The following is a 13,515-nucleotide window of genomic DNA, read 5'->3' as shown; positions in this document are numbered from 1 at the left end:
CTAGGGTGGAAGGAAAACAAAGAGAATTACCCAGTTCCATTAAAAACAGACCAGGGAATTAGGTCATGAGAGCATTAAGAAGCATTTTCCTTTAATAATTCCTGCAAGTCTGCTGAAAAGCCTCATGACATTGGAACACATTTCAGAGTTGCAACTGTTAACACCTCCATGAAAAGCACTGCTAATAAGGCAAGAGGCAGCAAGCTCTGCTGATTTGTACTTTTCTGGTCCACCAGATTTTTGGCCTACCACGAAAAAAACTCTTTTGTGCCTTTTAGTGCAATTTAAAGGCAAGTGGTACTTATTTTCTTGCAAAGTACTTGGACAACAACAGCAGCAGCAGCAGCCATTTTTGAGCTACAATTTTAAGTGAGTTTAGAAACATCAAGTAAGGATGGTCAATGTGCAGTAAGTATAATGAATTTTCTCTCCTATTCTTAATTATATTTTCAGAATACACAGTACACGTCCCCTGTGTTACTGCAAAGGGGAAATTCTCTTTTCAAGGTAAGCCTTATGCACCTACTACAAAAGGACTTAGGCCTTCATATTAAACTCTGAAACCATTGAAATTGTGTCCTGCCAGCCTTAATTTTTAATATTTTGTGTTTATGTCGGTGAACGTTTTTGGAGCTATTTTGGTTTTGTGCCCCAACTTGATCGTGCTTGGCTGCCAGGGTCACTTGATTGGAATATTAGATTCTCTAAAACCCCATAAACAAACTACAGAAGGTCAGAATGCTCCAACCATGATTGAAGGTAAACGTTAAGCCCATAATGAGCCCAGTGAAGGCAATATTCATAATATTTTTCTCATTAGTAAAATCTAGATTTACATACAATAATTTTAAAATAAGAGGCAAGATTTTAACTAGACGTGTTTCATTATCTTTGAAGTCAAGTAATTTATATTAATGTTTCAGCTGATATTGAAAAGCTTAAGCAATGATTTTATAAACATGGCAGTTGTTGTTACAGAAACACACAAACAACATTGTACATTTTTCCTGTGCTTTGATTATTGATGAATCATATTAAGTAGCATTTAGTCCTTAATTGCTCCCTCACATATATATGTATATAATATATGAGAAGATATGCATTAAATTACATAGAGTTGCATTTATGAACTAGATAAATGTTAAAGGTAACCTGACAGTCAGACCATGTAATTCATGTTGGTTTTAAGCAGTATGTTAGCAAAACAAATGCTTTGTGAATTCAAGTTATTCATTGCCTTAGATCTCTGGGACAGGACCTATGTTGTTTCCCAGAGTATGAAACTTGACAATAATAGGTTTCTATTTCATGAATCAAAGCTACCATGTGCTACCACAATAAAAACATCAGCACATACTCTTGTAGAAACAGTCCTATTCAGAGAAATTTTGCCTTGTGCTTTAGTGTGAGCTCTATTGATACTTGAGAATAAGGCATAGAGCACCAAAGTGTAGCACCTAGCAACAGATTTTACAGAATTTGTCCAATATTAGTACATTAGTACTTTAGTACATTTTGGAGACAAATATATTGGCTCTATCTAGAGTGGTAAAATCGACTCCTTTTGCTTTTGTGCTTCAAGTCAAGCATATTCATGAAAATCCACCCATATATTTAAGAATACTCCTCTCACATATACCCCCATCCATACCTGCTAGAGTACTGCCCTTGCATAGTTGTTCTTATGGGTATTGATTGTGAGTATTTAATTTCCAAATACCTAGTAAGACGAGACTAAATATAATAGTTAATTCCTTTCACTCAGATTTTGCTTAAAACACAACTCAGATTTTGTAACTTGAATAATATTTTTGGCCTCCTGAAATCTTAAACATTAAACTGCTGTTCTTTCATGTTTTTGGAGCTGCCATAAATTGAAGCCACATGAAGTATGTTTTACTCCACTATTTCTCTATTTAAGGAAAAGTTAATCAGTAAGATCAATCTAGAAATAGCAAATTTGTTTGGAAAGACATCATTTGCATGATCTCAATCTTTGCAAGAAACACCATCCTCATTTTTTGCCCATCATAGCATGAATTTCCATTTGCAGGTAGAGTCAATCACAAGCTCCATCCTCCATCGATGATTAGCTCATTACCAGTCACATAGGCAGACTGAAATTACATAAAATAAACAATGATTTCAAGTAATTTTTCATGGCTATTAATTACAGGGAAACACTTTCTTTAAATTAAAAAATATGCTTTATTTTTATACACTTTTTTTGTTTTACAAAAATACCTGAGTAAGTAATATAATATCTAAATAGAAACAAACAGAAATTGAGGCCTTTTACTTAATTCAAGGAAGTGTGGCAAAAGTATTACTAGAGGCATTAAGATGAGAATGCATCCTGGGAGCACAAATTTAAAAAAGCTAGACTTTAGATATCTTACCTGCAGGAGTAAATGCCTCACACTGTGATGTTATTAGATCTGTTCAGCTGAGTAGAATCTGATCAGGTCAGCCAATAATTATAATGGGACCTAACTAAAAACTTAGATTATATGGATAGTGGGGTAAACAACTGAACTGTTGACATTCTTCCTTATGTCACTGCTGAAACATTCTGAATATATTGAAAAAATGGAATTCTGTTTACACACCATTGAAAACCCTGTGAGCAGACTGGAAAAATTATTAGCATTATGGAAATACTAAACCCAAGATGAAATTGAGAAACAGACTACTAACAGATAGCAACATTAATACTGAACTAAATCCACTGAAGTATTTTGACATTAGGACTGCTGGACATGTCTAGACAAATCCAGTCCAGTTTCTAGTCTCAGTAAAATCACAGCAGTTGAAATAACATTGGTGTGTGCTCATTAGTGTTGGTGCTGTTTGCAGTGGTCATCTGGAGTCTGGTGTGTAACATCCACAGTGGGTCTGTTGTTTTCCTTATGCTGGGATGGCAGAATCACCCTGGGCATTAGCTAAAATCTCCAGCAGCTCTACTAATTCTACCTCCTTAAAACATGATCTAGCCATGGTGCAAGCTTGGTAAAGCTGACAAGCACATTTTGTTCACCATTCAGGATGACCTGGGGTCAGTCAGTTTGCTCAGGTGACATGCAATCACCAGGCTATGGCACCAAATACATAATGCCTTGCAATCACTGTCAACATTCAGAACACCTTTTGTATTGCAGGATGAACTCAGTACAAGAACATAGTTTGGTTTTAATTTTTGTTATAATCCAGCTCAGAGAGAATCATCCTGAAACAAATACCCTTTTTACTGGGAATAACAAAGTAGTATGGGATTCTGTGACAGGACATTTCATTGTCTATACTTACTTCATCAGAGGCCAGGTACACACAGAGATGGGCCACTTCTTCCGCAGTAGCCATCCTGCCAGTCTTCTGTCTGGCCAGAAAGTCCTTCAGTGCCTGGATATGCAAGAGCATTTGGGATATCAAAAATAAAAACCCAATTATTTTTACCTACTGACATCTACAAAGCAGTATTGGAAACAGTCATAACTTCCTTTAGGGCACTATGTAGGGAATTGAAGCTGGAAAAACATAAAATCAACAGGGATATGAATTTCAGGTTGAAAAACATAAGGAGACTTTTAGAAAGCAGCTAAATCTCTGATTCTAGAATAAAGCCAACATAAAATCCTTCTTCCTTTGGTGGCAGATATTCCCATGTCCTTCAAATGAGAACTTAGCATTATCTAATAATGATGGTTAAGCATCCCAAATAATGTGGAAATGCATAGGCCAGAATCCTCTGTCTGTGCTGTTTTTGCACTTCCTTGTGGCTGACACATGCCACAATAGAAAATTTCCTCTTCTTTTGCACTGGATACTGTAACCAACACTTGAAGTTGCTTCCCTGGATGAGAGCCCCTGTGCATTCACTGACAATATTGTCCTTCTGAGGCTTCATTTCTGGTCTGGCTGTAAGGCTTCTGTCTCAAGTTCAAGCTGACCACACTTTCAAAGGAGACAGCAATGTTAAGTTATCCACAATACTCTGAAATTGAGGACATTCTTGAATATGGGCAGAAGTGCAACTATATATTTCTTTTTAAAAGAGTTAAACATACATACATGTGACCAAGCTAATAAATTGCTTTCTCACCTGTTCCGGGTTAGGCCGGGCTTGGATTCTTTCCTGTAAAGATGGTGTGTTAACAGTTCCTAAGCAAAATTTTAAATTCAGTGTTAAAAATCAACTGCATCAGCAATCACAACAAAAGTTTATTTGTTCTATTTGTATGTCTTAACACCTATGTTTAACTTTGCAATATAATTCAGGAGAAAGACTACAAAGCCACCAACTGAGCACAGAGTTTTAAATTTCTGTAGAAGGCAAGAGGTTTGAGAATTAGTTTCAATATTTTTTGTATGGTTAAACAATGGTCAGACTGTTAGGTAGCTCTTGCCTGCTTCTAACTTCTGAGACTGCATCTTTGAAAAGAACCATTCAATTACTGTGTAATGTATGTGTAAAGTGCAGATACTAGCTTAATCAGACTAAACATCCAGTTTAACCACAGAACAACAACTTTTCTATATTAAGCCTTTCAAGCCTGCCCCTGCTGGTAACTTCAGTTACCACTTCCAAGTCTCTTCTTTGTTAAAAAAAGTCAGACTCAATCTGGCCTTCTAGCATCTGCTCCTGGATCACAGGATAATGTAAGAACACTTACCAGGACACACGCAGTTGCATCTGATGCCTTGCTCAATGAAATCAGCAGCCACAGCCTTTGTCAGCCCAATAACTGCTGCCTTTGAGGTACTGTAGGCACACCTGTTCACAACTCCTAACACAAGGTCCATGTCAAGGCAGCACAGAAAGAGAGTTTTAAAGGAAAAAAAGAGCCAAGATTGTTCAATATACACCTGCTTTCTGGACTCCAGCATTTCCTGTAGCAGCTGTAGCCTCTCCATAAGGGCAGGCTAGCTGGAATGCCAACTGCCAGAATTCTACTCAGGTATACACCAGAGGAAAGCACACAATCTTTCAATAGTGCAAGCTTGGGGAATTGTCTAGAAAATGTAACAAGCAGCAAAGATTTAGGAACAGTAGAAATCCATCTGTTAGTCAGGATCAGGCTTCTTTTGAAAGCATAGTTACAGCACTTACGTAATTGTCATTTCTTTATTGTATCTCTGAAGAACATATCTACCAAGATATCACTGGAAGTAATACCTTTTTAGTTAATACATACTGGTAAAAAGAATGCTACAAAATATTAAAAAAGCTCAGAGGTAAGGATCTTTGAGTGTCTACAATTTTCTATCTGTCTCCTTGCATTTATGTTTGAGTTGAATGTGTTCCCTTTTTTTCCCCTAACTGATCCCTCCACAGCATTTAGAAATAGCTTTGAATTTAGAATGTCCTCTAAGTTCAAGGTGGCACAATATTTATATTGTATATCCATCACCTTTATTTATACAAGGAATTCTATATAAATTTACACATTTATATAAGGATTTACATAAGGAACTCTAGCAAGCTACTGACCTTTGATGCTGGATGCCACAGAAGACATGTTTATAATATTTCCAGATTTCTGTTTAAGCATCTGCAAAGAGAGTACTTATGTCACTCAAATGCAAACTGTTTTGTCATCTGCAGGTTCAGCAAAACAGCCCACAGCAACACACAGAACAGCCCTACTTGATACACAGGGCAGTAAAGCTCAGTTGGCATGGGTAGGTGCCATTGACTAAAGCAGTAAAGCAGAGTCTGAAATTCTCCCTCAGTTCCCCTGAGCCATGTCAGGATTGAACACTATGCCAGGAAAGAATTTTTTCCTAGGTTGCCACCTCTCAGTCATTGCCCTCTGTCACGAGAGGAAGTTATGCCACACAGACATCTGCCCATCCCATCTACCAATGCAGCAACTCACTGATCCCACTCAAACTCTTCTTGTTTTGGAGAAGACTAAAGCACAACACTCTAGCATCTATGAATTGTAATTTTCTTCAAGTTACGACCTTTTTAGGCATCCTAAAATCTGATATGCCTGACGTTCTTAAAAACCCCCAAACTTTGAAAATTAAGTTCAGCTAAGAAAAAAACCACCCCCAAACAAACTAAAAATCAAACCAACCAAGCAAAAAGAACTGGAAGAATACTGAAAATAGTATTTGTCATCCAGTCATAGTCACAGCTTTCAAATCTGGCCTTTGCATTTCTGGGAATGCAAACACCTTATTCAGTCCACAAGGTTTTGTAGACCCAAACCTACTGATTATGGAAAAACCGAGAAGCATCTTGGAGCTGCTGTGCTCTAATCAGTATCCCTGAATTTTTTCACAAGATAGTCTCCAGAGCTGTACAAAATTCATATTAATATAGATGATTTATTAATACTTTGTAGCAGTGGTATTGTGCAGCTGTGTGCTGTAGTAGAATACATTAGCACTGTATTGCAATGACTCCATCACTGCTCTGCATAAAGTCTGAAGTATTTTAGCTAGTTTACATATGCCAACTCCCCAGATAAATCTTCTCTACCACATCCTTTAAATAAATTGTCTACTTGAAATACTATGCAATGAAGAGAATGTTTAATAGTAGGATTATTATACTCTAAGGGCCCCCTATCCAAAGTGGCACGTTTGTATTTTGTACACTGCCACAGTGGCAGCAACTCTGATCTGTCACACTTTAAACAAGGCAGCAGAGACTGAAAGTCATGGGCAGCCAAGCCTTGCCTTGGGGAGGAATGTCTTGATCATCAGGTACATGCTGCGAACATTGAGGTTCATCGTGAAGTCCCAGTCTTGCTCCTCACACTCCAGAATGGTTCCATGATGAACAAACCTAGAATGAGTGCATGAAGTGGATTACTGTCTGTGGCTTACATTTCTGTGACTCTTTTTCCACTGCTGCTTTGTAGCAATTAACTTTTTCAATCTTTAAAGAGAGCTCCTTTGAAGAATGCAAGCAGCAGTGTATTTCTTCTGGTAAATATCAAGGACACAAAGCAGACTCAATATGTGCAACAAAATGATTGGCAACAGAAGAAGTAAAAAAAAAAAAAAAAAAGAAAAAAAAGCACTGGCAGACTGTCAGGCTTTTTGTTCACTGTTGTGCTGGAAGGGCCAAAGCCATCAGTACAGGGTACCCATAGAGTGAGGAAAACACAAGTTCCAGAGCTGTTCTGTCTTGGCCTGGTTTATGTGGCTGTGCAAAAAAAGTTCTGTTTTGATGGAAATACATGGAGGTTTCTATTAAGAGTATAAAATCCATTAAAACATAACAAATAAAATGCATTGAAGTAATAGAAAGTAGTTCTGGAGGACAGGGAAAACTGGAAAAACAGTAGTAGCAAAGAGATTGTGGTTACCCTGCAATGTTACAGAGGACATCAATCTTTTCAATCTCCTTGGCCAGATTTTCTATCTGCTCCTTTTTGGTGACATCCAGAACCCGTATCTGAATGCCTAGAAAAAACACAGCATTTGCTTCAATGTATTTCATTGAGGATTAGCTGAGTGTTTTTCTGATGTGCTGAGGGTAGCACTTAAAATTCAATTCACTCAACGATTAAGTTAGTGCAGCGGTTAATCTGGGACAGCATATGATGCTATTTAAAATTTCAGGAGAGAATGAAAATTATCAACTGTTTTAATTGTTATACAGCATGACAAGCAGATGAGCTAGCTTAATTTACTATAAAAACATTCCAAAGAAGTTTGAATTGCACTATAGTCTCACACAGAAGAATTAGAGAACTTATAAAATCATAATAAACTTTCACACTCATTATCATAGAATAACACCTGGAACTAGTTACATGTGACTTCCAGTCTCACTACATGCCGCATTCTCATGTGTAGTTGATGATATTATAAATGAGCTTTATATAATTTAATTAATAAAGAAAAATTATATTGCGTAAACAATTAAAATCATGAGGGCAGTCACACTGGAACAGGGTCCTGCAGATGAAACTCCATCCTTAGAGATGTTCAGAATTTAATTAAACATAGCTCTGAGCAACCTGCTCTAACCAGTGCCACTTTGAGCACTAGATGGAACTGCATGGCCTCCCAAAGTCTAACCCAACAGATACGATTCCATGAAACACTGTAAAGCTCTCTGTAAAGCTGTAAATACTCTGAGTATTGTCAAAGGAGAATTTGAGTTGAAATGGATAAAACCCTGGGGTTTTTTGAAACCAAAGCACCAAGCTTTGGTTTCCATGAAAAGGCTTTCTGTGCCTTAGTTAAATGTAGAGACACTTTTGAAGAGATTTGTGTATTCGATCAGACTACAGGCTGGTGATTAACATCACATTGGAATTACCTCTCCTGGATAAAATTCAAAGACCTCAAAGTGCCAAGTCTTGATGAATTATAGACTGACTAATCTTATGTCTAAAGGATGGGAATGGCTCTGAGTATATGGAAAATTATTTCTTTCCTTGTGAGCATACTAGCAGAGGAAAAAAATGTAACATTTTCCCAAATACCCTCAGAAGGAACCTGAAAAGCCCCCAAGTTCCCAAACAATTACAAAGGGATTTCTTGGTGTGAGCTCCAGTTGGCAGAGCCTGATAGTCATGCTAAAAGTTGTGCCAGCTGTGGTTTTGTGTATTTTACTATCAGCCCTTAGTAGGAATTCTTTAAATCCACTTTCTTTTCTCAAATCAAGTTAGAAGCATTGTCAGCTGTCAACTATACCCAAGTCTTATTTTTATTTCAATATTGAAAAAATACTTTTTAACCTACTATCCCACTTGTGATTAGAAACACACCTGTGCAAAACCTGCTCCTTGAAGCATGTTCCTGTGGTGGCAGTACAAAAACAACCTTCAGGCCTGAACATTTATACCACAGAATAGGCATATCTAGTGTTGCTAGAATTACATTTCTGAAGACATATGGATTCTATAGGACAATAAGGAATGCATTAAAAGGACAAGCCAAGTATGGACCATAGAAATGCAAGACACTAGGTTTACTTTTTTGTATAGTGGGATGTTCTCTTGATCAGAGAAAAAAACATCCCGTGCCTTCCAGAGTGATGCACTTGATAATTAGCCTAGTGAAGGCAAAAGGTAACTGAAATGGGTGCTGTTCCAGCAAACATCAACTTCTTCTGTGACACAAGAAAATCAGTTATTCCACATGTCTACTCTGGAATAATACTCTGATACGCTGATGTTGCAATATTTTACATGGCAAATCTCTGTTCTTTTATACCACAGCATAAAGCAATGCAAACATCAGAAGAATTAGTCTGTTTTTTTTTTTTCCTGTCTTTTTCAAGCTTTCCTATCCTCAAAACGTATCTCAGACAGCCTACACAAAACTTTAAGAGCTGAACTAATGCCTGATGTAGGACCATTTACCTGGATATTTCCCCAGTTCTTGCAGTTTAGACTCATTGATGTCTGTAGCAATGACTTTGGCTCCTTCTTTAGCAAAAGCCTGGAGAATACAGAAACAGTTTATATTTAGATATTCCAGGTCATACCAGAAATAAAATCTGTTTTCCTTTCAGGTGCTTTTCTTTTCAGGTCCTTGAAATAGGAGCCAAGTCAAGCTGAAAGCAGCTATCTCTTAAGTTTTCATTCTGGGCATATCAGGGAGTTGCAGACAACTATTTAACTTTGTCTGATAAGACAGATTTAAGGTGTTTTCCCTAAAGGAAGGAATCCATAAACAAAGTATAAGAACAGTAACCCGACTGAGATAATGGAAATTATTATTGCCCTTATTAGCTGCAGTAGTGAGCAATGGGGCTAGAACTGTCTGTATTGTTAGATTTAAATCTAATTTAAATCCATTGTTAGATTAAAATGTTACAAAATTTGACAGGTAAAGGCAGAAGTCATAAACCAGGATTTTTAAAACAAAATCCTTTGTATCCAAGTAATTGGAATAGAACAATATTAAAAGCAGCATGACTTTTGATATTTAACCAGAGACACTGCTTCATTCCTGCAAACTCCTCAAAAGCCTCTTTTTATTGTGATTACTGATAAATCAACAGCTAAGGAAGTAAAAGTCTGTCAAAAGTATTCTGACATCTTGGACTGTAGCCCCTTATCTTCAAAATAGGTGTCCCAAGTGCAACTTAAGAGGACAGTGACATTAACCATACCAGCTTTCCATGGTTGGTTGGCTATTTACAAAGTGAAGCCATCAGGAGGATTACCTGCTCCTTGGACTGAGTGATTCATGTAAGAGCCAAGATCAGCAGTCTTCTGTGTTCTCAGCCACACTAATGAGAAACTAACCAGTCTGGCCAAAATGCTACAGGAGCTTTTCCTGAGCTGTTAATTACATTAGAGAGATAACAAGATAATTCTACTGGGTTTTTTATTTGCCATGGAAAAGGGAAGTAGCAGGAGAAGAACTGGTCAAAAGGAGTTATAAGCTAACTGGAAGTTAATACATACCTTAAATTCTGTTTAACAGTAATCAAACAAAATTCGTAAAGGGTTTCTTATAGTTGCTGATTGTGAACAATGTGCTAGTATCATGTGAACTTAGTTTTGTCAGTCATGAATATAGGTAAAATACCTTGGCTTTACTATAAGGGATCCTCACAGTATCCAGCCTTAGACCAGGAAATATTCCCTCTATCATCTCTGTTTCTCCCAGAACAAAGCAACAGAGATGTTGAGTAAAAGGTACAGGCAGTACCAACATATATTGTTAAAAAAGCAGATGCAGTTGTCCTCAAATCTGGTTCTTATCCTTGTCTAACATCTCCACTCAGAGCTGAAGATTTTCATAAATTGAAACAGCACAAAGCCTGCATGATACAGCATAGTGGCTACATTATTCCCAGATTTTTTCACTGATGTGAAAAAAATGTGCTTCTAGATCATCACATCTAGATGTGCTTCTAGCATCATCTGTGGTTTATTAATTCAAGAACTGGTTTGGTGCAGGTGTCACTGGACAAGCTAGAATGAGAGACCTTGCACAGGCCCAGCAGAACAAACATTTTCCAACTTACAATAGCAGCTGCTCGGCCAATGCCCTGTGCTGCTGCAGACAGCAGGATGATCTTCCCATCCAGCCGCCCCATGGCGCTGACCTGCACGGGAATGAACAGAAATTCAGCCAACAAGGCAACACCATCCCCCCCCCCCGGAATCAGATGCAAACATTCCCAAAACTAGACACGATCCAGGGTGTACCTCTGCCATCACAACTGTCCTGTGGCCCTCAGTTTTCCAGAGTTCTGAGAGGCAGGGCTACCCCATCTTTTTCTTTTTTTTAGTAGTACGTAAAGGGCCTCAAGAAGTCAAAAGGCATTTATTTGAGCTCAGAATTTAAGCTTCATTATAAAAGAATTTTGATTTTCTTTTTTCTTAAACAGGCAAAAAAAAAAAAAAGCAGTAAACAGGCAAAAAAAAAAAAAAAATAATCTAGTGTTTCCACTATCTGTGGTATTCTCAGAAAGCAGGTCTGTCTCCTGTTTCTCTACAAACTTTTCCATGTCCTAGACTGCAATACATCCCACACAATGCCCTGGCCTTGGAATCTGCCCTCATCTGTCTTAGGAATCCTCCAGCACAGCAGGCTCCCAGTCCCAGTGAAGCAGGAAAGCGTGGGGGAATGAAGCCCCCAGTCTTGCCTCTTGTTCCCTGTTCTCAGGGAACACTGAGTGTGCCTGGGGCAGTAGGGAACCTCTAGAGCTGCTACCTTAGCCTAGGTGGAGCAGCCAAAAGGCAAAATACAGCCTTGTTTAAGTGCTGTGTTAGGTTTAACGAAATACAGCATACAAAAATGCAGGCAAACCAGTGAAAACAAATACCAAATCTCAAAGAGCTTCCTAAAAAGTGAGGTCCCTGTGTTCTAGTCACAGTGAAATATCTGGAGTTTGTTAATTGGGTTCCCCATAAGCTGAACTGCTGCATTCTCATACTCCTCCAAGCAACTTCGTCTATGTAGATATGGGTGTAGAAAGGTGTCATAAGAACAAAGTCCTTAAATATACACATCAAGTACTTCACTGGGAAATTAAAATAAAGGTACCATAATCTTCCCTATGTTAGCAGCCAGTGCTGTCCTCTAGAGATGTTCAAATCCATGCTGTGACTCAGATTACTGAGTCAAATTTAGTATCCTACCTTTTGAATAAATTATTTTATTTTGATCAGAAATTCTGTATTGTTAGATTTTTTTCCTAACAAAAGTTGCACCAAAACTGTTTCCTGAAGGTTACACATTCAACAAAAGAGACTTCTGAAGCAACGTAAGGGAAGAATTTTTTTCTTTCCAAAAGCCACCTGGACCAGTTCAAGTACTTCCCCAAAATGCCTTAACACGTGGGAAGCAAAATGCATTATAAATACATTTTTCAATCTGTCATGTTTTATGAACATTTGCCATACTGATTCTATGAAGCCTTTTCAAATAAATATTAATACAGTCACTCACCAAGAGATCTAGAACAGCTTTGCTATATTCACCGACCCTTGTACCAAAGGAAGTTCTATATTATTTTTTTCCCCTGTGCTTTTTGGGATTTGTAGTCCAACCTGGACGAACGTAATTTCCTGTTGAAATACTGAGATGCTGCCATCTAGTGAAACTGAGGATTTTAAAAAAGCGTGATTTTTCTCCTGCACACGAAAGGACACAAAAGTATCACCCAGCATTAGCTGACTCTTACAATGGGAATTCAAGAGATCAGTAGGATTCCCACCAAAAAGCCACAAACCTGTTTTTCCAAGCAATGTCTTTCTGCAATGTAAATTATCAAATTCCAAACCAGGACAAAACTTATGTGACTATTTTTTTATTGTTGTTAAACTGGAGATTTGCCAACTTATCTTTTGTTTCTAGTGGTTTAACTAGCATATATTAAAGCAGAATGAATGTCATTAGACTGAAAAATTCTAGAACAAACTAATTTAGTTATAAGCTCACCCCAGACTTAAAGCTATCTGATAGTATTATTAAGGAATTTGGTGTCCTGCCTAAACATCAGTTAGTTCTCAGAAAAGCCACTTCTGTGGATAAAATGGGACACACATACACAAAAGTTCAGTTTATCCTGTGTTTCTGCTAAGATTTTCTTTCTTTTTAAAGCTTTCTAAATCAGCTCCCCAGTAAACAAAACCTGTAATGACTCAATTTGCTAAAAGCACTTATCCTTATGCCCCTAAGCTTTTGCCACCTGTTGCAATAAGTTTCTGCTTTTTTTAGTTCAATCACCAGAAAAATCACCAAACCTAGTTGTTTCAAGCAAGTAATAATTAACAAAAAAAAAAAAAAGGAAATTGTATATAGAAGAGGTAGATATATATATACACCTTCTTTCCCAATTCTGGAAGAAAAAATATCAGTCTAATTCATTTATTAGAACAACAAAATGCTGGTGGCCAAAGGAAATCTCGTTCATCATAGTAGGAAAAAAAAAAAAAGTAGCAAACCAAACCAAACAAAAAAAACCAACCCAAAACAAACCCAGAAAACTTACAACCAACCTCAAAGAAACCACCACAGACCTACCAGCACTCTGCATTTATCCTTATCCCTGTCAGAAAATAAATACCTGTGGCTGCGGTC

General features: G+C 37.5%; 1 protein-coding gene and 1 long non-coding RNA gene across 2 annotated transcripts in view; one reads left to right on the top strand and one right to left on the bottom strand.

Moving 5' to 3' along the window:
• LOC141729146 (uncharacterized) overlaps positions 1–13,515 on the top strand; it is a 45,309-nt gene that overhangs the window by 5,040 nt on the left and 26,754 nt on the right. The gene's annotated exons all lie outside the window — the stretch shown is intronic.
• On the bottom strand, positions 69–12,493 carry BDH2 (3-hydroxybutyrate dehydrogenase 2). The gene is made up of 10 exons (XM_005484705.4): positions 12,382–12,493; positions 10,952–11,032; positions 9,333–9,411; positions 7,323–7,419; positions 6,688–6,796; positions 5,489–5,549; positions 4,671–4,784; positions 4,100–4,158; positions 3,307–3,399; positions 69–2,117 (listed from the first exon to the last, which is right to left on the bottom strand). Exons 2-10 carry the CDS (start codon positions 11,021–11,023, stop codon positions 2,064–2,066), a joined length of 738 nt encoding a protein of 245 aa, XP_005484762.1. The 5' UTR covers positions 11,024–11,032; positions 12,382–12,493; the 3' UTR covers positions 69–2,063.

The sequence above is a fragment of the Zonotrichia albicollis genome, chromosome 5 (genome assembly GCF_047830755.1).
Source record: "Zonotrichia albicollis isolate bZonAlb1 chromosome 5, bZonAlb1.hap1, whole genome shotgun sequence".
NCBI classification, from domain to species: Eukaryota; Metazoa; Chordata; class Aves; order Passeriformes; family Passerellidae; genus Zonotrichia; species Zonotrichia albicollis.
This window is presented reverse-complemented; position numbering and strand designations above follow the sequence as displayed.